Source organism: Sinohyriopsis cumingii, chromosome 5 (genome assembly GCF_028554795.1).
Source record: "Sinohyriopsis cumingii isolate HCF-2022 chromosome 5, ASM2855479v2, whole genome shotgun sequence".
In the NCBI taxonomy this organism is placed as follows: Eukaryota; Metazoa; Mollusca; class Bivalvia; order Unionida; family Unionidae; genus Sinohyriopsis; species Sinohyriopsis cumingii.
The window spans coordinates 128,165,206-128,191,066 of record NC_142965.1 but is presented as its reverse complement, the minus strand read 5'-3'; the positions used below and the strand labels follow the sequence as shown (position 1 = coordinate 128,191,066).

The window sequence follows — 25,861 nt, the reverse complement described above, 5'->3', positions numbered from 1 at the left end:
TTGCCCATAACCTTACTCTATCCTTGTCTTCTAGTAAAATTAGTTGCCCATAACCTAACTCTACTTTTGTCTTCTAGTTAAATTAGTTGCCCATAACCTTACTCTAACCTTGTCTTCTAGTCAAATTAGTTGCCCATAACCTTACTCTAGCCTTGTCTTCTAGTCAAATTAGTTTCCCATAACCGCCCCATTAAGGACATCTAAAACCATTTAGAAATTATGATGTTTTCTTTTCATATAGGGTCTGTCTAAAGCTTTTTCATGAACAGCACTCATCTTTTTAAACAACTTATGTACGTTGAAATGGTTACATGACTGGGTCTGACAACTTGTAAATAGTGGTTAACTCATATTTTGCAGAGTGACTACAAAATTCCAGTTAACAGAATACGGGTAAAGCCCTTTTAATACCATCAGATGGGGAGATTGTAGCGATTGGGGGATATCTTTACCTGTATATTTTAACATGTACATGTGTTGTTGTAGTTTTTTGCCATTTGTAAGAGTGAAAAACCATTTAAAATTAAATTATGCTCACTACAAGAGATGAAACTCTATTTACAAGCGGTGAAATACATTTTGTAAGTTGTACTATTTCCGTACAACAGATTACCATGTATTATTGCCATTATACCTATCTACTTTCTATTTCCTGATAGAACGCATCAGCCAGCTAAAGACTGCTCTAGGTGAGCATTTATTTATTTCCACTTGTAACATTTTTATCACTTTATATCAAAACTAAATAAGTGCCTATCTATCTATCTATCTATATTTATATATATATATATATATATATATATATATATATATATCTTAGACAAGTTCAAAATTTGTAGCACAGTTTGGTTTTCATGACTTGTCATGACAAATTAAATTTACCATTGACTATCGAAAGTTTAAGATCAAGTATCTACAGGAGAGCACATATATAGCTTCTGTCCAATCAAAAGACTATGCTTTCGGCTTAAAACATTACATTTACGAATTTTATTTATTCATGCCTCTTCTAAATTGTCTGGGTTCAAAGAATAATGCAAGTCCTTTCTTGAAAAAAGATGACGAAGAAGAGAAAATGTTCCCAACATTTATTGATTTTATTTTGTGGCTAAACCTGTGGCTCTTTTCCTTTAGCTTTTGTGTTATCTAAAGAGGGCAAACAACTAGTTAGACCTCTGGCAAAGTCTCCATTTCATTTCCCTTTTTGTTTCCGGTTGGTGACCTGTAGGAAATGAATTTTCAGGGTGGCTGAAGATACTAATCTTCTAACCCGCAGTGTTTACTTTTTCTTCCAACCAATGAAATGTTAAATCATTTTATAATTGATACAGCATGGAGGAGCATTTTTAAAGTACATTTTGCTTAGTATTTTATGCAGCATTTGCTATGGTATATTTTGCTTTTTGAATATTTGTAGACGTGAAATCCTTGACCAAAGAGCTGGCTTATTTTTACCAAAAACAACCACACCTGCAAGCGACTGAGAGTGATTTAAAGCTACAAACTGCCATCTTTGATGGATTTACACAGGAGCCTGATTTTGATATCAGTATATACAGCAAGGTATTAAGTAGAAATGAACAACCTCTGAATAGGATTCTTATTCAGGGAGAGGTGGGCTGCGGGAAAAAGACTTGGTGTAATACACTTACACACGAGTGGTGTAAGGTGCATGGTCAAAACATTATGGATCTGAATCAACGTTCTGCATCTAACAATTATGATAATGATAATATGTCATTTCTAAAAGAGTATAAGCTTCTTTTTAATATATCTTTAAGAAAAGTTCAGAATTTTTCGGACTTGAACGATTTACTTAAAGACCAACATATTTCATTAATTGAGCAATTGGAAATTGACGTTAAGGAATACGTTAAGAGTTACAAGACGATCATTATCATTCAGGGTCTTGATGAATATCTTGGAGATCCTTCCAATGTAAAGAATATTTTGTCTGATGAGGGTCTAAAACAAGCAGTAGTGATCGTCACATCGACACCCCAGATATGGAGTAGGACCTATCAAGAAACCTCAGTTCACCGGGTAGTTCATGTAAAAGGCCTCGATGAAAACGAAATGGAAAAGCGTGCACAAAAGATCCTTAAATCCAATGGGTTTCCACAGGGCATCATTGATGAGTTTTTCACATCAATCAAAGCAAATAAGCTAGAAGAATTTGCGACCGACCCAGTCTTCTTCCCTTTTCTCATGAAAATGTGGAATATGTACTACATCCTACCGCCAACAAGAGCAGAGTTTTTGCTTAATTTCTTAGAAAATCAAATGAAAGGAAAAACAATTTCAGTTGCATCGAATGCTTTCAGGTTCGATTTTGATAAAAACATGGTATTCAGAAGTAAATTATCCATAATTTACTACGGAAAAATTGTACATTGTTTAGGACAGATAGCTTTTAGGATACTGAAACAGAACAGAGATGCAATCATGGTTCGTGAACAGGATTTTAAAGATATATTTAGTAAACAAAACTTTCCCGATGAAGCCAATCATCAATCTATAATATTATTTTGTAAGGACATCAACCTGGTGTCTGTTGCCGAATCTGACGAAGGTGGCTTTCACAACTTTTCTTTTCGTCACAAATTGATGGTGGCGTTCCTAGCTGCCATATATATCAGTACCCTAAAGGGAGAAAAACGACAGCGTGCCGAAACAAAAGCCCAATCACTGGCAGATTGTATCGAGTTTCTGAGATGCGTATCCAGTAAATAAAATGACTAAACTGACATGGCATATGTTTGTTTCTGTACTAGCCTTTATTTTGAATTGCACCAAAAGTTCTAGAAGAAAGAGTGCTTGATTGGATGCATAGCTGTCATTGAAAAATGCAACATTAAATGGTGAAGTTGATCAAAAAATGTCCATTTACAATGATTTCCTAATTAATGTAAAACCTATAATAAAACGTGTCATATTGTATAAATAAAAGGTCTATATGGTTTGGGAGCTATATTATATCGCATGATTATAAACATTGAGGAATTTAAGTTAATGGAATATCACATGCAAGTTGGCAGAGTTGTAGAATATGTGTGTGTTTTGGATTTTTAACTTAGCTTTGACAATGTTAGTTATATCAATAAGATCTACCGCATCCATGGCAGACACTCATTTATTCCACCGAGAGTTTTTTCAGAGTTGCAGAAATTAAGGTTCAATATAGTAAATGTACCTTCAGTTATTAGCACAGATAATGTCATTTATTGCATTCTGTATATGCTTAGCACGGTGCCATCCAACGAGAGATATTAAAGTTGCTTAGAATGTAAACCAATTTCAGTTGAATCATATTTTAGGTCCCGAATGCATCAAGATAGAACAATATGTATATACCCTTAATTGGAATTTCCCTGTTCATATTTACATATCGTTGAATTAAATCTTTCATGAAAAGGAGTGCGGCTTCCACCAGTGGTTTCCATCATCTCCAATCTATGGCTAATTAATTTTATTGGTGTGTACCCACATTTTCTGGAGATATTACTAACACGGCACAGTCCTTTGTTATCAGTGGCTGCTTGAACAGTACCAAGTAATTGTTCGACATTTTTGTATATACAGCAGAAAATATTAGGAAAGGTAAGGGGAAACATAGTTATGATTTGAGGAAACACAGGCTGAAGTAACTGGCACATAATTTTCATTCACCTGGAAAAATACCAGTGCCCCATTAAAACTATATTATTACGTCATGATGATGTGAAGTAAATGTTTAAAATATTTGGGAGATTTTGTGAAAAGGCAGGTTAAAACAAAACGGAATTACATCTTACGCATACAGCAAGGTTGACCAGGCAAGCGTAGCTCTGTTATCTAACCCGCATGAAACAATGAACTTACAAGGACCTATTGCTGAACTCAGATTAATTAGTATTCAGCCAATTAATGAATAGTCTGTCAGAGTTCACCTCACAACGACTGTACTCGGCAGATACCGTCGTATGGTTGGATCATTTTATTCGTATAAAATTTGCCTATTCGTCCATTTTATATATATAAAGTGAGTACTAGTATCGCCAGGCTTTAAGTACCATTAAAGCTGCAGCTATTACAAACATTATAAATGTGTCACGACCAACATGTAATAACAGCCTGTAATAAACAAACATGATTATGTTTAATCAAATTGTTCAAGTTTTCTACCGATGTTCACATCAAGCTTAGGTTGAAAGATGTTTTTATGTAAACCATTGACAATTTGCATGCTGTATATTGCGATTGTTTTATTTGCTGTGTGTCTTTTACTTTGTATTATCACAGGTCTTTTCTGAATATAGTGACAATTTAGGTTTATATTTGCCCCTTAGTTCTAAACACATATCCATTACGAACAATCAATAATGAAAACGGACTAACTACCTAATACGCTCATAATGTTTTGTGGCATCCACAGTGACAGTTAGAACCTACAGTGGCCGACACATTTGAAACAGTATTTCTTTCAAATAAAATATTATCTTTAAAGGTTCTTTACAAGAACATGCTTGTCAAAAGTAAATGACGTAGTTCACATAAATGTTTATCAAAAGTAAATGATGTAGTTCACATAAATGTTTATCAACTTTATCAGTATATTTGCTTCATGTACGCAGTGAAAACAATTCATGCCGATTTTGACATTTATCTATCGATTCGATCTGAAAATAATCCACACTTTATTTTAAAAGCTCTCACTAAGCATTTATATTAAAAAGACATGTAAAACATATAATTTCATTAGAATGGATATATCCGGCATCACTGGTGTTCATTTACTGGGTTTCCAGTTTTGTAAATGTATACAGGCAGTGAAGTAAATTAAGCCGTTTTGATGTGATGATGCCTAAATGGACATCAATGCTTCTAGATCTTGAATAACTTTTTATCCGTCCAATACACAATCTAGTTCGACATCATCAATGAAGAAAGACTGAACTATGCTAATACAGTGTGGTATATCTGGACATTTAGGAGTTCAGTGTATTAAAGGCATCACATAGCAGGGTTGAAATGACTTAATGTAAAAACGTTTCAAGTGCTAAGGTTTGGAAAAGGAATATATGTTATAGTCACTAACTGTGGTAAAGAATTTGTGAAAAAAGGCTGTTTTATTTGTTTTATATTGTGAACAGAAATGTATCTACTGATAAAAGTATAATGAGAAAAAACATTTTCTGTACTTACCTGAACATGCTTGTACATAAATGGATACCTTGTTCTAAGAATTCCCTGTTGTACTCATTGAAATCTCATTGTTGTAATATGCATTCTGTACATATAGGATCATTGCTGAGAAAATTAAAGCAAAAGCTAGTAATGTTTTTGATGACGGTTTATGTTGGTTAGTATGCTTCTCTACATGGAATTGTACTACTACAATGCTTTAAAATATTTTTAAAGGAATGTTGTGAAAATGTGTTTTATCAGTGGAGAGATTAATATAACGCAGTGAGAATGATATAAAAGAATCATTTTTTGATACTGGATTTAAAATAAATTTACACATTTAATTACAGTCTAAAGCACAGTACTCTACAACTGTAGTAGATGGAACTTGTATGGTGTCATCTATATTATTTCCTTTAACATACTACTCACACATTTACTATTAAAAAATAAATGTTATCTTTCTATGCACTATATCATTTTCAATAAACTATTTTCATGCTTTGTCATACTTTACATTATTTGTAACTTTATGTTTCCTCCATGTCATCATCTTTCTTTTAGAGAAAGACAAGGGCTATACCTTTCCATTTCGAGTTAAAAATGAAATTTCTGCCATTTCAAAATGAAGCTAAAACTGAATTTTCCTGAATCCGGTACAGTCGTTAATCTCAGTTTCCGTCATAAAACAATCGGTAGCTGCTACAATAATGGGCATAATTCGTCATTACATTCAGTGCAGGTTGATATCATCTATCTTTAAAGGAAACACAAATTTTACATTAACAGATATGTCACCTTTATGTACAGGTCGAGAACGATGTTATTGCCTACTTAAATAGGCTTGAAAGAGTTTATGTCAACAAGAAATTTGTTACATGTTAGTTCATTTTTGCTATAATACACAGAAGAGCTTAGTAGAGATTTATACGATACATGCGGACCCCAGTTTTTTTTGAGACTCCTGATAATCCAAAATATTCTTCATGTATTATGGCATAACCTTGAACGGTACTTTTTTGGGGATTCATATGTGCTCTTGTCATCATTGTGGTAAATTGTTATGCAGATCGTATAAAGTCTGCATGCGATATGTGCTGTCATGAATGACCTGCACATTAGTCCTTTCATTAGCATAATTACTGGGCCTAATCATCCTGAGAAATAATATATGATGGAGTGCATGCAGTTGACATGAGAGGGGCAAATATGGTAATACTTTAAATTCATGCAGGCAATATCAATGATCTGCTATACCTATGTTTGGACTTAACAATGCCCTTCTGAAATATTTCAATAAACGTAAAAATTTATCCCATGGAACAGACCACTCGACATCATGACGTAGTGCCAAAATAGGAAACTGGTCTGGAACTGGTCATGGCGCGGGCCCACAAAAAGCAGTAAGACCATTGTCATACATCATTTGGGGAAATCGATCCGCTCTGTAGTATTAGTGTAATTTCCACTCTGTAAGACGGTTTAATTTTAAAAATGTCTAAATTTAAATTTAATTAACATTAGCTCTATTACTGATTGTTCAGATTTGTATCTTGTACTTCTTTCTATTATTTATAGAACCGTACTTTAGTTGTAAGGACTGTCAAAACGAAATTTTAGTTCCCTTATAATTGACAATCACTCTCAACAAAAGTGTCCTCTCACTTGTGCCTTTTTTCCAGTCATGCATTGTACAACATTTCCTGCACAGAGACTTCAATCTGCGCCACCCCTCCAAACCACATGTTAGACGTATCATGTTGCCTTTCCATAAAGCTGTGCTATGTTTGTCACAAATGGCTAACATTTGCGGCAGAAGACTGTCTGGTCAGTTAGTAGACAGGTGGATACAAGTTTTACAACAAACTGTTTTGGTACATTTTCAGATCTTGACCTATCAGGCAATACAACTATAGCAATACAAACTAAATGAAGCGATTGATACATTTATAGCATATGTTTGTTGTCTTTCTCCGTTTAACTTGAAAGTGAATGGCAGGACGGCAAGGCATCCATCTGGTGACTGCCAGCCTAACAACCAAGAATTTTCCTTTCTGCTAGATCCTCCCAGCTAGATGATTCCTCGATCAGCTGATGCCCTGGATCCCATGCCAGGTTCGCAATGCCTAAAGCAAAACACTTACCTTTAATCTCCTAACTTCTGACCCCTGCGGCCCTCCTTTTTCGATGACAAGTGCCTGCACGGAGTCTCAATCTTCACTGATTCCTGCTGCCTAGTGATGTTGCCATAACATGTCAAAGCTTTCATTTTCTTGTGGTGTTGTGCATGTGTGTATATAGATTGCAGCTGTGGCAAATCTTTCGGAAGGAAAATGAATCTAAGATATTGCAGAATTCCTATGTGTGTTGTGGAGATCAAGGACTTTTCATAGCTTCTGGAATTGAGAAGATGCAGTACATTTTGTAAGTTAAGATGGTGTTTACCCCGTTATATCAATGTAGGCCTGTTCCCATAATGGAATACAACGCTCCATTTCGGTATCCAATCGTCTATAACTGTATTCATGTTGGCTGCCATGCAGATACTTCCTATTAGTAGTCTGAGAGAGAATTAATGTGTATTTACTGCTATACATACAATGTCAATTATGAAAGTCACTTTATCTTTAAATGCCAGTTATGATCTAAACTAAGAAATACTTTTGACAGAATTTGTCCTACACTTGCAATCTTAAGTACTAAGCAAAATGTATTTCGCTTGCTCTCAATATAATTCATCGCTGTCAGTTAGAGTTTAACCCTGGTTTTAGTTGTTTTGAGTTTTGATAAAGTTGAAGGGTGTCTAGTGTTTTCATTGGGTTAGGTTTTCTTGGGTTTTGCTCGGATTAGAATCTGTTTAAATAAGATTTTTTGGTTGTCCTTTTGCTTGGGATTTGGCTGTCCTGGATTTTACTGAAGTGTTTAAAAGTTTGTCTTAGGTTGTGCTCATGTTGTAAATGTTTGTTCATTTTTGTTTTGCTTTGCTAAGTTGGGTATTTCTGTGGTTTTCTTCTGTTTTGGATATCTTTGGTCTTGCTAGGATTATGTAAGGTTTTGCTAAGGCTGAGGTGTGTCTAGTATTCCGACTAGATTCAGGTTTGTCTAATGCTTGACTTGAGATTTTTATGACGTTATGCTCAATTAGCTATCTAAAACAATCAACTATGAGGAAAACGGTTTGCTGTTTTGAAAGGAAAAGGCAATAAATGAAGGTGTAATATATAATATGCAATTACACAATTGTATAAATGAGTTTTCTAAATTCATTTTATATATTGGGGGTTCACTTTGTATATTTTTCCTGTTTTTTTTTTTTTTTTTTTTTTTTTTTTTATTGTTTCAACGCATTTAAGGATGACCGTTACATATTTAGAGATAAAGCAAAAGATATCCAACTATAATGAATAAGACCATGCGATAATAGACGTAATGAAAATTGTGTCGAAATAGAAAGAACACAGTCGAGAAAATGAAGGCCAGATACATTGTACGGTGTGTCCAAACTAAAACAAACTCGTTTATAAATATGTAAACGTCATTATTTTCATACACTCCTCTTGGCTGTAAGAGGACATGCAAGGTCATTTTTCGGTTTTTATTGCAAGCAGCTATTAGGATATCGTCATAATGGCATCAGAGATAGTGTCTCGACTGTTTTCCGCGGGAAGGTGTTTTCTTGAGGCTTACTAAATTTTTATTACGAAGTAATGTCATCAGTAATAACAAAATAATTAGGACGATCACATAATTGGTAGTATTAGAACTGAAATGAAACAGTGGTAGTAAAAGTATTATAGTAACAACTTTTTTTTTTTTTTTTTTTGTTGCTGAAGGATGAATTGGAGGAGGAATAATCATAACAATTCTGTATTTGTTCTTCATCTTTTGTATCGAAGACATTAGTATCCTCTGCACCCACTTAGTGTGTATCTAAATAAAAGTTCTTGATGCTTTCTTTAATTCTCTCAGTTTAAATTACTATTTTTCTTGCTGACAGAAATTAATCTGATAACTCAAATGACAACAGAAAAGGAAACACTGAAGTGTATTGAAGAATATATGCTTTGTAAATTGACAGATCTAGTAAACAGAGTACAGAAGGCTTTTTAAAGACAAAGAAATACGAGTATCAAAAGAGACTCAGTATGTCAGCCGAAGTTCCAGGTAGGGTTGAACTGTGCTAATGAGTGGGTAGGGAAGGAATTAAAATTGAATGTTATGAAAAAGAAACTGCCAACACAAATGTAATTGCAATGCCAATGTTTATTCTGTAGTGCAATACAATCCAATACAATATAATACAATACAATGCAGCACAATCCAATACAATATAATAAAATACAGTATACTATAATAAATTTAATACATTACATTACAATACAATACAAAACAATATAATAGAGTATAATGTTTTAATTGGCTCAGATCAAATTCCCGGAACAAGCTCATATTCGGTTCCGGCAAGATCAAGTGTGCAAAGCACATGCCCACGGACAAGTCAGAAATAATGAGATATGTATACTCGATACGACAAAAGTTTTTAAGTCTGTGGTCTGAGTCAAATAAATAATACACTAACTCTGTGCTATCTATTGATCCAACAATTTATTTCACCTAATGTATGTGTCGTTTCCATCTTGTAGACAAGGTTAGTCTAACATTTTCTAGAGTAAACGTGATAATGTAAATATTTACTATTTGAAACAATGCTTCGCCAACATTAGTTTTGCCCGTCACCCCTGCCGGGGTATAGGCCGCCCACACAAGATCGCCAGAGGCTTCTGTCCTGTGCCATCCCTTCAAGCTGACTCCAGGTGTGATTCATCTTAGTGATATCCGCCTTAATGTCGCGTCGCCAGGTGTTTCTTGGTCGTCCCCTTCTCCGCTTGCCTTGAGGGTTCCATTTCAATGCCTGTCTGGTAATGTTGATTGGCGGCTTACGTAGGGTGTGTCCTATCCAACCCCACCTTCTCTTCTTGATCTTGTCCTCTACCGGAAGCTGGGAGGTTCTCTGCCACAGGTTGATGTTGCTTATGGTGTCTGGCCAGCGGATCTGGAGAACTCTTCTTAGGCAGCTGTTGATGAAGGTCTGAAGTCTCTTTACGGTCGACTTGGTGGTTCTCCGGGTCTCTGCTCCATACAGTAGGACTGACTTCACGTTGGAGTTCAACAGTCTGATCTTGGTAGTTAAGGAAATTTCTTTGGAGCTCCAGGTGTTCTTGAACTGTATGAAAGCTGCTCTTGCCTTTCCGATCCTTGCCTTGACGTCTGCGTCTGTGCCACTCTGCTGGTTGATAATGCTGCCCAGGTACGTGAAGGACTCCACCTCTTCCAGGGGACTTCCCTGCAGTGTCACTGGGTTGTCACTGACAAAATTGATCTTGAGGATCTTGGTCTTGTCTTTGTGGATGTTGAGACCAACCTGTGCTGATGTGGCTGCCAGTACGTCGGTCTTGTCCTGCATTTGCTGCTGACTATGGGACAAGAGTGCTAGGTCATCGGCAAAGTCCAGGTCCTCAAGTTGACTCCACGATGTCCACTGGATCCCATTTCTCCGCCCATTGGTGGATGTCGTCATAATCCAGTCGATGGCGAGAAGGAAGAGAATATATATATATATATATATATATATATATATATATATATATATATATATATATATATATATATATAATCAGTCATATTTAATCGTAATCTTGGTTTGTATACTGGTTTTACCGACTTTCGGGTCCAAATTCAGCCTCCGGCAGTTTGTCAGATTGCCGACTCTAAACCATAGCTTTTCAAAAATTGTCACGGATGTAATGCCGAGTAAATGTTCGTTGTTAAATATACAACTCACAATATTACTTTGACAGCAGATTTTGGAAGCAAGAGGCATTCCCCCTAATGATTAACCACCAGCAAAATTTTGTTCAAAGCGTTATTGATGGTACTAAAATGTAGCACCTACCAGCGGTTTTTATTATCTGTTGTTTACATGATGATTATAGGAAATCGATATATCCTTACTGCTTGACGAGCAATAAAAAAGACAAACATAAGTGTCCTCAAATTATTCTCAAAGGTCTGAATGTCAAATAGTTTCATGCATGTTGCTGATTTTAAGGCTAAGGATAATTGTTAAGTAAATGAATGAAATAAGTGTTCGCAAATCCTTCAGTTGTGCTGATAAAGAAATCATTTTCTCTCTCTTTCTCTCTCTCTCACACACACACAAATACACACGCACACAAATCTAGCTATTTCCAAACACTTTCTACCTATCCATTTATGTGTCTATATACATGGATATGTCTCCTGCTGCGCTTTTAGCCATAGCAGCATTCTCTTTTTAATCAATATATCTATTTGCATGTGTTATATATATATATATATATATATATATATATATATATATATATATATATATATATATATATATATAAACTTAATTATTAGCATATGGTTTTAAGGTGACTACAAATGTCTTATTCTTTTGCTCATTCTGGGAAATTATGTTTGGGGAAAGCTCACATTTTAGATGGGCAAGTTTAATTTTCAGTCAGCTTTCCTGGGCAAGCTGACATCTATAACTTTTGTAAATACACACACACACACACACACACACAGACACACACATACACACACGCGCGTTATGACCACGACGAAATGAAAAATCTCAGACTCCAGGGACAATCATGAGACACCTAAAGGACAGAAAAAAGTAGGACCTTTGCTCCAGAAATGTCTTTAGAAAGAAAATCTAAATCTGTTTAAACCCCCCAAAACCTTCATCCTGTGACACAATTGCTTAATCCCTGCACTGAGTTCGATTGTAAGGTCAAGGTCTCCCTCCCTGAAACGAAGTATACTCCAGGCCTGCTCATCTCTGACTCGAACAGGTCACTAATACTATCTCAGACTTTCCTAAACAGACCTACACCGCCATCATCATCCCCACTAGGAAACCAGGAGCGATTAAGAGACACAAATGTCAAATGAAAGACTGGACTATTTCTAGGCTAGCACTACCAAATTTGAGAAATGGGGACTCGAACTTATTCCAAAACACTAATCCAACCGACCAATGGGTCCAGATCGATGCTTGTACGCAGATAAGATTTCGCACATGCTACACTACGTAAAGACATACAGATACGAGGAAAAACCCGAGACGCTAACATTCGGTCTAGGTATAAACGAAAGGGAAAATAGGAATACAAATCGGGTACTCAAAGATTTTAAACATCAATTAAAGGCAACTAGAGTAAGATTCCCTACCACTACAGTATCTTGATTACAAAAATTCCGATTTCCGAAACTTTGCAAAACACGTTGTCAACTGAAGCTTGGAATTTGACCATGCATAATGAAACTATATTCAAACTGCAATTAAAGGAGCAAACGGTGTTGATGTTGGGTCCAACCTGGAGGTTTCATTCCATACGGGTGGTCATCAAGAGCAACTAATGGGATACTCGTCCAATGGATGAAACCGATAGAGTTACAAACAGGATTTTTAATTGGCCGGGAAAATGAAGAGAAAAATGTAATGCAAGAGTTAGGGAGTTCGGTTATAAACCTAAGGACAAGGAGATTGTCCGAACTGAAAATGCGATGCTAAATAGGGGTTTAAAATTTATAAAAACTCCTAAATCTGTAGAAAGAACAGCATTGTTAGTACCGGTTGGAGTTTACAAGAATGTTAATAGTAATAACGTTCTTGGTAGTAGTATGAAACTGTCTGTTTTGCCTTTTCCCCTATAGGGCCATTTCACCCGTCCTTATCTCTACCCCCCAATGACAATATAGCCCCCACGCGAGCGTCGCCTGTTGATCACTTTTAATTTTGTCCGGGTGGGTGCTTGAATACACGTGACATAGTGAGCCATCTATGTGGAATAGAAATTCCCCAAAGGATTTTCAAAAAAGGCAAAATCAAGCTTTCACACTCCTCTGTGATTGTAGAAAAGAAATTTTTGCAGAAGGTACTTATTCAGGCAAGCCTATGGTAGCGTTCACTATATACACTGCGAGCAGATGTGTTTTAGATCCATAAGCAGTTCTCTGCATAAGATTTGTTTGTCATTTTTTCTGTCTGTAGATCCGCGCTGCTTCTCTTTTGTTCTCTTAATTGCCAGTGATTTTCCATTTCCGCGAGAATTGTTTCAAACTCAGGCGCACTGATTATTTTATCTACAGTTTCAGCCGAGTACAATTTTCTGATCGTCTTGAGATTGATTTGTGTGGCGGCAGGCCATTCGGGATAGGTGTTTATTCGTGGTTGTACTGGCGTCACCAGATACACCGGTCACTATCGGTATAGCTCCGGTTAATGGTTAATACTGTCGTGATTCCAGTCACACAAAGACCAACAGTTGCTATCGCAGCAAGACCGCAGAGAGCATCGACCAAACATGCACGTTTTAATTTATGATCAACGTGGTTCTCTTGGTGGTTTCATTTCGCAGCTGCTTTTCCTCGTCGATTATTTCTTCACGTCGGTAAGACTGAGGGTCCGTCAAAGTTCTTCTATTAATAATACAATCGCGTATTTTTACTGCACGAAAGGCGACCTAGTCCGGTCTCGTCGTCACACGCAGGCGCAATACGCACGCACACTTCTAGCCAATTACCATTTTTTACTAGCACAATTGTCATAGGGTTATACAAAAATATCTGCCTTGGGAATACTTAAATCGTCAACGATTGCATGATTTGATGCTTTGAAACCCCTTTCATACAAACATTACGCTTGCACCATGTACATTTAACAATCGTCTTTGCCCAATAATTTGTACCCGAACAAGTGCATCCTTGTTGGATAACAGTCTAGATCATTTTTGAATTATCTGAATCAATGTTGATGTAACATATATTGGTTGCTTAACGTGAGCGGGGTGGATTCATTGGTGGATGCCTTTTCGCCATTGTAGAAACAATCCGGAGAGGTTTTATATTTGCTACTGTAGTCAGCTTGTGGATGTTTGCCGGCCTCGAGTTGGTTGTAACGCAGCAGGGTGGTACCAATGGCTGATTTCTATTTGGTCCTTAACAAGATTATTTTTCGGTATATATGATGGTCTGGTAACTCCGTTTTGACATAGATATTGATCAACAAGTGGAACGAAATCCTTTGTTAGGTCATCCAGAACCCCGTAGACTCCTCAACCTCATCACCGTAGTCAGATCCCATTACTTATATACAATGATAAAAATTTAATCTTAAACACAAACGCCAATTATGTTTAAGTACCCGTCAGGATGAATATTGAGCGTTTCGAACTGAATTTCATCTCCGGCAATCAACGACGTCGATATTATATATATATATATATATATATATATATATATATATATATATATATATATATATATATATATATATGAATGATTTTTCAGCATTATTATCTATGCCAGCACGTGTTACTAACAACCTTCCCCATTGGCTATTACATATCTGCTTAAACGTCATTTTTTTGACTCTCCTTTATTGGTCAATAAGCTTTTGAATGTGCGCTATGAAATGACTACGCGTGTTGGAGCTGACACGCTGCAAGTTCATTAGTATGAAAACACTACGAAAATGCTTGATTGATTTTGTCATGGCGATTAAATCAAGATTGATCCATGGACGCTTGAGAACCATCGCTTTCATAAACGGCGCGATCTTTTGCTGAAAACTACTTATGGATCTAAAACACATCTCAGGTTATTCGACAGCATAAGTTTGGTAATCAAAGGCCTCGTCCTTTTAAACACCGCCACCAACCGCCTCTTCAGTGCTATTCCTGATGCAGTTCTGAAAGCCCCTAACGCTGCATCTTTTGCAACCGCTGCAGCTGCTGATGCAAAGAAAGAAGGAATAGCTGCAAGAAATGTAAGTATTCCACCATTCTTTTGCGTCTGTATCACCTCTGACTCGGATAATTGTGATGTTACTGACGTGTTCGTGTGTTTGGCCGCAATAAGCTGAGCGAGCTGTGTTTAGGTCAACTACACGGGGACATTTCTAATTAATTTTGCTGAACACAATTTCAGTGTGACCCCACAATTGTTATTGATTGCGTGTTGTTTTTTTTTCGTAAGATGATTTTCAGTAAGGCCGACCTTCACTTCGTGATAGGACATTGTTGATAAAATAACTAACCGATTTCATTATAAATTTTCAACAGGTGCATCGATCACTCGCATTCAACTACCAGTAGAATATTGTCAATCGATTGCCACCATCAGTGTTACCTAACGTGCATGAAAATTCATGTTAACGGCGGACTGTCTGAACAAATCCAGGTGTTCTAAGGAAAAGTTGTAAATCGAGTAGGACATAAGAAAGTCTTGTTAAGAAACTTGTAGACCGGTGTCAACGTTTTGATGTCGATCCATGCACGACACCAGGTTGTGATATGCACATGCAATATGCGGACTGGCTTCTGCATAGCTAAGCTGAATTTCTTCAAATTGTTCTTGATGGCTGTTTAACCGCAAAGTGACCTCAGTGCCTTCTAAGTTGCTAAATATCATTTTACCCTCTGCATAGTTATTATCTCGCGCCGTAACTTGAAACACCACAAACACGTTTTGGTGCAGTAAGGCCATTTAGGGTACTTATTTACCAAGTAAACTGCCCTGCAATAGCTGTTGGTGGGTGTGCGTCCGTAGTATATGCGAGAACCGACAACATTGAAGTAGCTACCGACTGTATACAGAATGACAAACGTGATTCTGTACTCAGTGAAGAGGACAGCACGACATCCACAATGCTAGCGTTTCTAATACAACTTTGGCAGCATCAGCACATGCACCTGCATCACGCAAAATACCATAGTTTGGGTTGTTTCTACGAAATAAAGTGTGTATATGCTTGGCTCAAAATATTACCTTGCGAACATCTCCACAAAACCCAGAAATGTAACTTAAGGGAATTGGGCACGAAAACTCTAACGAACAATGAGTTTTGATCGACGCTGTGCAAGCCCGGAGTTGAAATTAATAAACGATTAATTTTCAAGATCTGCGCAAGCGTTTCCGGCATTATTTTGATGACGTCTTATTATGTTATATCCATGATCTGCATTATCAGTTGCATCTTCGTCATTTTGGGTCCTCTGCCATCTGATTAAAATAAGATCTTCGCTGTCCTGGGTAAAGATCTGACAGCACCCGCTTAGGGGTCATGTTCCGGAGACCTTTGAGTTAGCCAATGGAAATGCAGCTTTCAGAAATTTGAAAGTGAATATAATCGATAGGCACACACTGATACTCTTCAGCTATTCTGCTCAGTCTCCCAAACGCGAAGTTATAAAACTTCATCTAGTTGGCTGACAAATTAGCTGTTATGATAATAACATAGGTCACCAGAACGAGACCCCTAAGCGATAGTTGTCAGATTTTCACGCAGAACATTGAAGATCTTATTTTAATCAGTTTGGGGTCAGCTGTTCTTGTTCAATCATCGCTGTATCTGGCATGTCTGAAAATCGTTGTGGCCACGTCAACATTGTCCAAAATTGATTCGATTTCATTTCCATCCATGGAATGTGTTCTGTTAAACAACGCTATGATGCCATTGTTAACAAATCCCGTTATGGTATTGGCGTCATACTTGGCATTGTTCTCGCGCACCAGTTTGCCCTCAGTTCCAAAAATGCCTCACATGGAAGGAAAAACATATATGTATATTGCTCTTGCAATTCTGTTTTAACCGATTGGAATCCCTGACTGGGTATGAGTAATACTGAAAATCTCCCTTGCTTCGATCCACTAACACAGGTGTTCACATGTCAAATGCTGTATAAAATACCTCTTGGAACTGAGTCATTCCATACACTTTGAGTTTTCATGTATACAGTATTTATTTTCTTTAATACAACTTCGATAAAGCATAATCGATCCGCAGCGGCACTATACACACTATCCACAACTCACATTTTAACTTCTCTACCAATGGTGTAGCACGCGATGATAAGGATGTGAGTGCTTTAGGTTCTCTCGCAAATAATCCACGCAAAACACCACCGAGCTGAGTTCCATGGTGTCTCTACCCCATATGACTCGCTCACTCACGTCACGTGTGTGCAAGCACCCCCGAAGACAAAATTATAAGTGATCAACAGGCGACGCTCGCGTGGGAGCTACATTGTTATTGCGGGTAGAGACGAGGACGGATAAAACGGCCCCAAAAAAGACAAAAGGGAAAAACAGACCGTTTCATACTACTGTATTTCATGCAAATTCAAAAGTAACTAAAACACAATTTGAAGATAAAAGTTCTTGGTTCTTGGGAAGTTTATAACCATAACTTCTTATAAGTATGAGAAATAAAACAGTTAAGATTTTAAGTAAGTATCACAGTCAATATTGATTCGCACGGGAGAAACCAAATCTCTCCTTGAACGAATGGACGGCTACCAAAGCCCTAATACAAGATCATAACAGTTTCATCAGGAAAGCCGATATGGATAACGCCGACTATGTATGGGAAGTAGAGAGTTGTAGTTGTTGTAGGGTTAATGCCATTTTTCAGCACAGGATAGGCTATACATGGCGGCCAGTATAATTGGTGGAGGAAGAACCCTGGAAAATCCCAGGAAGAACCACGACCCACGAGAAGCTACTAGCAGGCTTTCTCACGTACCCACGTTAGCCGAGCCTGAGACTCGAACTCACGCAGACAGGTGAGATGGCAGTGATCCGTAACGGTGAGCGCTTTAGACCATTCGGGAACTCGGGGCCCCGGAAGTAGAGAGACAATTGCCGAACATGAAACATGACAGAAAATTAGACCACCCAGTCTACCCAAAAACTAGCAAAGAGATAACTGTGATTGTGCATAGATTAGTGAATGGGAAGTTTATAACCATGAAACAAACGGGCTACCTAAGCCCGCCCGAGAATCATAGACTAAGGCACCCCTTGCCCAAAATACACAGAGATTATGAATCTTGGCCACTCCCTTATAAAATGTCCTCAGGGAGACTCGTTCTTTCAGACTTAGAGAGCGAATCCGACAAAAGTGAGGCTCCTTTTCGGCATCTTTAGCAACTAAGCATCCGGCGAAAGTCAGATACACGATGGATATTTGGATAAAATGATATAGGTCAAAGCTCCAAAAACTAGTTTTCTAGTCACTCTGGACGTGGAAAGTATGTACTCAAATATTGATAATAAGGACGGGTTGAATGCGAAAAAAATCGATCTGAAAGTTTTAGAATTATTAAATCTCTGTTTGTAAAAAATAACTTTGAGTTTAGCGGGAATCGGTTCCTACATATATCATGCACTATGGTGGGCAAAAAGGTTTTGCCTAGTTACGCAAACATTTTTATGGCAGAATGGGAAAGTGAAGTATTTAAGAGGGGCCAGCTACTTCCATTGGTATATTTTACATTTTTGGATGATATATTTTTAATTTGGACATATCCACTAAAACAGTTTAAGGAGTTTTATGAAATCTTAAATAGTTTTCAGCCGTCATTAAAAGTGAAGTCGACAATCAAGGAGAGTTCTGATGAGTTCTTAGACACGATGGTCTTTAAGGATCACTATTTGAAATCACGCGATATAAAGATTTACTTTAAGGCCACTGATACACATCGACTTCTGAATAAATATGTTTCCGTCCTAACCCCACTTTTAGGAGCATTCTGAAATCGAAAATGATTAGGTCCCATAGACTGTGTTCAAAACTGGAAGATTTTTGGAAAACAACAAATAAACGGCTGTGGGCGCTTAGAGAACGGGGATACTCCAAGCGATTCCTTAAATTGGTTAAAAACGCCACATTGCAAAATTTAGATACGGACATCCACACTTCAGCTTTAACATTGCAAGCCAGAGAATGCGCTGCGAATACATCTCTGTATTTTATACATGCTACGACATTTTTAAGCAACAACAACAACCAAACTTTCGTCATCAAATAAAACTTGACTTGTGATTCGAAAAAACATCATTTACATATGTGGATGCAAAACCTTCAGTAAACAGTTTGTCGGACAGACGAGTTTAAAATATTGAGATCTATTAACGGGACATAGATATGAAATCAACCAGAATAAAATTAAAGCAATGGCGAATCATCTTAACACTAATGGTCATTCGAAGAATGATTGCTGTATCCTTCCCATTGAAGCTATTGTAGAAAAGAAAATCTGAGGAAACATTAGGCCCACTGGATTGAAAAGTTGAAATCAATAAGTCCCTTCGGACTCAATTTACATTACGAAACGGAAGACATTGTACCATTGGTCACCGTCACCCAGGCAACGAAAATAGCCAAGGTAATAATATAAGGATACATAAAAATAAAAAATAAAAACAATAGTCCAACATTTTTTCGGCAAAACCAGTTAACGGCATAAAGCAAAAATAAGAACTTTAGCGATATTTTGATTCGAAACAAAATAAAGAGCGGGAATAATTTTCCCTGGGTATGGGAGTCCTTCAAGCTAATACCATAGTGTCTAAACCTAACTTTGACCCCTAACCCTAACACTAAACTCTAACCCAAATCCTCATTCTAACTCTAACCCAAAACTATTGCTCTATCCTCCCGACTGCAGCTATTAGAAGAAAAAGAATCTCAGGAAACTGGAGGCCTCCTGGACTTAAAATTAAAAACAATAAGTTCATTCGGACTCTGTTTATATTATAAAACGGAAGACATTGTACCTTTCGTCACCGTCTATAACTTACAGTCAACGAAAACAGCCAAACTAATAAGACAGCGATATACATAAATCCAAAAGGAATTTACCAACAATTTTCCGCAGAAATAGCCTCATAGTGAAGAGTAACGGATTGGAGAGAGGTCAGGGAATCAGACTAAAATAGAACCGCAATATATTCGAATAATCTCTCCTATTTCTACAACTTGATTGATCTGTTGGATAAAAAACAATAGCTCAATGCATTCGCAACTTCTTGATCAATCCTTGTTTCTTAAAACACCCAAGTGATCCTAATGCATTTTTTGGCATACAATGGCGGTATGATCCGTAGGATTAACCTCACAGTTGCGCATGACCAGTCCATCCAAGACAAGCACGATAGCATAGAAGCAGGTCACTTTTTCCCACTCTTAACAGCAGTTAGTACAGGGTTCCCATGCCACCGGGAAATCGGGAAGAAGTCGGGAGAAATTATTATTTTTGCCAGACCGTGAAAAGTCTTTGAATTTTACAAATGTTGACGAAAGTCAGGAAAAACCCGGGATTTTCCCATACAAATTGACGCCCAAAATAATTATGTAATTGAGTCATAACTGAACTGATCGTGAGTTAAATTTATCGAGTTGTAACCAGTATTAGGAGGTTGCAGTATGGATCATTTGGGTGCTTGCGATAAATATATTTGTTGAGACAATCCAAACGCTCTGTAGATTAAATCTGTCTCGTAGACTTTTTGTTTCAGAGACAGTTCGATTTCCGTATATATATATATATATATATATATATATATATATATATATATATATATATATATTTGGAAGGTATGAAAACCAGTCCAGCATCACAAAAAGAGAACATGGTGGCGTTAAAGCATAGCCGCTTAGCGGATGGGCCAGCAAACTTCAACGTTGTTAAATCGAGTTATACCTGCATAAAATCGATATGAAAATTATTTATTTTCTCAGAAATTGCGAGTATTAATATCGTCTTTAATCTGTTGAAAGACGATAAAACGAATGCGTTGATGAAATCTGAGCTGGTACTAGCGATTTAAATTGCTAGTCGCACGAGCACACAGAATCTCACAACCGTCATTTTCAAATATTGTAGAAAAAAATTATTAAATGAAAGTCGTATACTGGTTGCGACAAAAATGCAAAAACGAAAGAGCACAAAATTCTCTATATTTATTCCGATACCTACTTCGGAGATTTGTTATATCGCGTGACTACCACGCTGACATGTTCTTTCTCACGCAGGGAGCATACGAAGCAGGGAACCAGACTGTTCTGCTTGATAACTCAGACCGGCCAGGTTTCTTGTAGCTGTTCTCGAAATAAATATGTTGAAAATTATATGTTCTTTCTGGTTTTTACAAAAGGTATCAGACTTTCATTTAATATAATTGAAATTTTGTACAACGACATTAAAAAAGAGTTTGTTGTTGGTATCACGTGAGCATTGGACTTCCGCTGTCGTTGTTTGAGATTTGTGAAGTCATGTGACTATTAACGCAAATGGCGAGTACCGGGTCAGATTTGATCTACGCCGAGTTTCGTCTAGTCTGTCAGCGGATTAAAGACATAACGAATATAGTACTTACCATTTTTGAGAAAATAAATAATTTTCGTATCGATTTCATGCAGGTATAAGTCGTTATAACATAGTTTAAATTTGCTAGGCCAGCTGGTAAGCTATCCTACGGTGGCGGCAGAATCCAAATTTTTATTTGTAATTGCTCTGTGCCCACACTCCATCCTAAATGTCCAAATGTGAAAAATCGGGTTGGAATATTAGGAGGAAACCCGGATTAGGAAAATGTCAAATCTCTGAGCTGACCTTTGGTGCGAAAATATTACACAGTGAAATGTAGCTTGAAGCATTGGTTTCAGATCTTAAACGGAACGCAGGAGAAATGGGAAATTGTTGTCCCTTTTATTATATATTAAGAAACTATATGAGTCCATGTATCATTACAGGTTTTGGGACTGGTTTATTGAACTACAAGAAGACAAGATGATTTTACAGAAATTTCGGTCCTTGTTTATACAAAAATAAATAATTGTGAAGGTCTTTTGTCAAAATTTAAATCAACCTTTTTCTAAATGTCTTTAAATGATGGAGTATTAAACCAAATCGTCTTAAGGAGTTTAGGTTGGTTCAAAAATATTGATTGATAATTCCAATTTTTACAAATGAAACGGATTTTCTGCAATACGATTGGCTGTAAACGGTCACGTGATACTGATCTGGAATTTTTTACACATCGATAAATTCTGGGACTACTTGCGGGTTTTGTACTGTTTGCAACATAAATAACATTGCAGATACGTCATTGTGAAACGATTGTTTCATCTTTTAAATTTTGTATTCAGCAAATAAATATAAAATAGTCCCTTTCTATACTTTTTCAAATATTCTTTGATTGTAACGCATAGTTTACAATTTGGCGTTCGTCTGCTACATAGTCACGCAAAATGGTCGATTACTGTGATTTTTCACTGTAATTTTCTGAAGAGTTTTTTTTAAAAAATTAGATGACAATGAGTCAAAAGAAATAATAGCAGCGATTGAAGCGGATGAAGATGGATTTGACTATAATGTGGATGGATGTTACAAACACTGAAAATGAAACAGAACAAGAGATTTATAACTTCCCTCACACAGCACCCCATGACATCAGTCACCCTAGCCATACACAACAAAAACAACAATAGCGTGGGAACTTGGCCAATCAATTTTGAGGCCTCCGAGGGATATAAACCAAGATTCAAGAAATGATCTGAGGAGGACTTAAAAGCTATTGAAATAAATCAATGCTCAGAGGCTACTAAACGAACCACAAAATGGGGTATTGGCGTTTTCAATGGTAATTTTTTAATTTTTTTATTTTAATTTTGTTTGCTTATTTAAAAAACGTGAAACGTATGTGGATGTTGGTGGTTTGGTGAATATGACCAATTACACAAAAATAAAAACAAATATTTATGAAACCATTATTCAAAGACTGAAAAAAGTTTTTAAATGGTAAAACTACCCTCTCCACCAATGTGACTTAACACCATTGAAAAATGTATATAATAAGCCATAAAGGTGATTGTTTTGCTACATTAAATTATTTTGGATGTGTAGTGATTAATTCCTTCCAGCACTCCAGAACTCAACTATGCAACCAAACAAAATATATGGATGGTTTTGCGAGCAACTCTTGATTTTAACAACCACACATTTAATTTCAGATTATATAATTGAAAGAGTCTTGTTAAGTATTAACGCTGATGAGAAAGATATAAAATGTTATTCCTGTATAGGACATACTATAATTTAAAAAAAAAGAATGTTATTTTTTATATGAAAAGAAATGTGCTGACACCACGGGTAGCCATTGCCTAAGATGTAAAGTATGAAGTTGCCGAATAAACGTAACTGTGACAGCAGTCAATATGTTCGTGTGATTCTGTACAGGTTATGTATTGTGGGGCGATGTGAAGCGGCGAATGAAAGGGAAGTACGCGCTACTTAAATTGGAATGGATTGTTGATGGAATAAGTTGATTTGACGAAGAAAGGACGAAATTGGAATCATAAGGATTAAATGATCATGGCTGGGTATTTATCGATGTGTAAATTTTACCTAATCACTCACAAACTTAATATAAAGTCCTTCGGACTTTATTTTGTGAGTGATTAGGTAAAATTTACACATCGATAAATACCCAACCATGATCATTTAATCCTATAATATTTTATTGGCACACATAAATTCAGGGTTAAACTTTTTCGTTACAAGATAAGATTCTAATACTTTGCGTTTATTGTTTTTTTTCATTCATTTGTATAACATGCACATATATTGCTCTAGAATTCTTTAGAATTAAAGGTTTGAAAGGAAACAAAATATTTTATGCTCATTAGGTTGTTTCCACGTAGCAACATATTGCAGGTTAGCAAAGTAAAGTTAGGATGTGTATTCTGTACATTGAAACGGCTTTAAATGCCAGTTTATATGAATATAGTATGATTTGTTTCATGTGACTCATTTTGTGGTTTTGTACATGATCATCTTTTTTGACATATGTTTTGGAGAGTCTTGAAAGAGAAATATCTTCAGATTTGGAAAATGCATGTTTTATAATCCAAAATGTTCTTTAATTCCGTTCAGTAATGGTCATATGTTAACCTTGAAAAAAATAATTTCATCCTGGAAAAAAAAAACATGCAAAAGACCTGGAAATTTATATTTAGAAACCTGTGGGAACCATGTTAGTAGTTTGACTGATACCAAATCCCGAACCTGCTCAGCAATTAGCTCCCGCCACTTTAGTGTCTATTTTTGTTAGCTTGTTTGGTTGTTGTTGTTTTTGTTGTGTTTTTTTTTTTTTTTGCTTTTCTTGGGGGAGGGGCGGTCTATGTGTGTGTTTATTGTTTTTTTGTTTGGATTTTTTGTTTTGTTTTGTTTATTTCTGGTTTGTTTTTGTTTGGGAGCGGCTGATTTGTTGTTTTTTGTGTGGGTTTGTTTTTTGTTTTGTTTTTGTTTTTGGTTTTTGTTTGTTTTGTTTTTGTTTTTGTTTTGTTTTTTGTTTTGTTTTTTGAGGGTGGGTGTTTGGCTGGTTTACTTTTTGGTGGGTTTGTTTTGTATTGCGGGAAGCGGGTTGTTTTTGTTTGGTTTTTTTTTTGTTTTTTGGGGGGTCGTTTGGTTTGGTTTTTATGTGTTTTTTGTGTTGTTTTAAATTGGATTGATGGGCTATTTTGTTTGGATTTTGTTTGTTTGTTTGATTGTTTCTTCTTCTACTTCTTCTTCCTCTTGAAACAAGGAATTAACCATAGCGGATCCTTCTAGCGTACTGGATTGCTGTTGATTGTAGTTCATATTAAATCTATTCTGATGATGCATACCAGTAAATTACTCCAAGACAGCATGGAGCAATAAACAGATGCCACTTGCTCGTTTATCTGAACCACATAATGACAGCGGAAATTAATTCATTTATTCTTTGTAGCAAAGAATAATAGACGTATCAATCTTCCATTGTATTCAAGGAGGAAGATGGACTTCAAACAATTAACACCACGCGTGGGTAACTGTAAGCGTGAGCATCCATACATCCAATTTATCTAACGCATGAGCTTGCATCCACCATACCTAATGCAGGATCTGTGGTCTTGTCATTCTGTACTGAGTCTAAACGATTGTTCAAGTTGAGACTGAGAACACAGTCGCCATTTTTGTAAATGATCTTTGTTTTAATAGGACGATAACTACGTTAAGCAACTCAGTAAATGTTGTTATATTCGTGAATATATTGGAATTTTCATATTTCATCATTTGTGTTTAATCCATCACTTACATACTAACCTTCCATCCGATCTTGTAGATCAGATTACATTATTATACTGTCCCCATCCACCCCACCCCCACCCCCATTTCATTGTAGTATTTCAATGTGTGTACTCAACAAATCCTTTTTTTATATATCAATTAGCCTGTATTAAGAATGGCAAAGGCAACAGAGATACAAATATAGTTTTAACTCTACTTCAAGAATATATGTGAGGACTTGTTTAAAGTTCGTCGTTATAAGCATTAGATTTATGCTCCTTTCGTCAAAAAAGAAAACAACCGTACTGTACGCATTGATATTATACATTTCCATGTTATTGTGTATCCTGTTAGAACTCTAATCACATTTATGACAAAATATTAGGAATTCTGTAATTAACCTCTAGCAGCCCAATAGTAGAAATGACGTCATATGACACATACACACAGAAAAATGCGTACGTTGTTGTCCCAGATCCGTTGCAAAAGGTATGATATATACACAATTGTACCATAAATGCAAAAAAATCAACCCCTTCCCAAAATTACACTGCGCATCCCTCCTTATGAAATATTTATTAATAATGCGTGTAAGATTATTGGGATATTTTGAAGATTTTTTTTTTTTAAGTCGACACTCTAATGAATTTTGTCAGCGAATCTCCGTTATATCCTCACAGATTATTAGTAACGTATTTTCGCTGAAGCAATTAAAAGTCTTA

At 36.4% G+C, this 25,861-nt stretch overlaps 1 protein-coding gene across 1 annotated transcript in view; it reads left to right on the top strand.

Moving 5' to 3' along the window:
* LOC149800206 (uncharacterized) overlaps window positions 1–5,670 on the top strand; it is a 35,353-nt gene extending 29,683 nt beyond the window's left edge. Inside the window, exons 9-10 of the mRNA XM_089959776.1 lie at window positions 660–689; window positions 1,418–5,670. Coding sequence (XP_089815902.1) covers window positions 660–689; window positions 1,418–2,733 — 1,346 coding nt within the window. The 3' untranslated portion in view covers window positions 2,734–5,670. The remainder of the gene's footprint in view (window positions 1–659; window positions 690–1,417) is intronic.
* The last annotated feature ends 20,191 nt before the right edge of the window (window positions 5,671–25,861 follow it).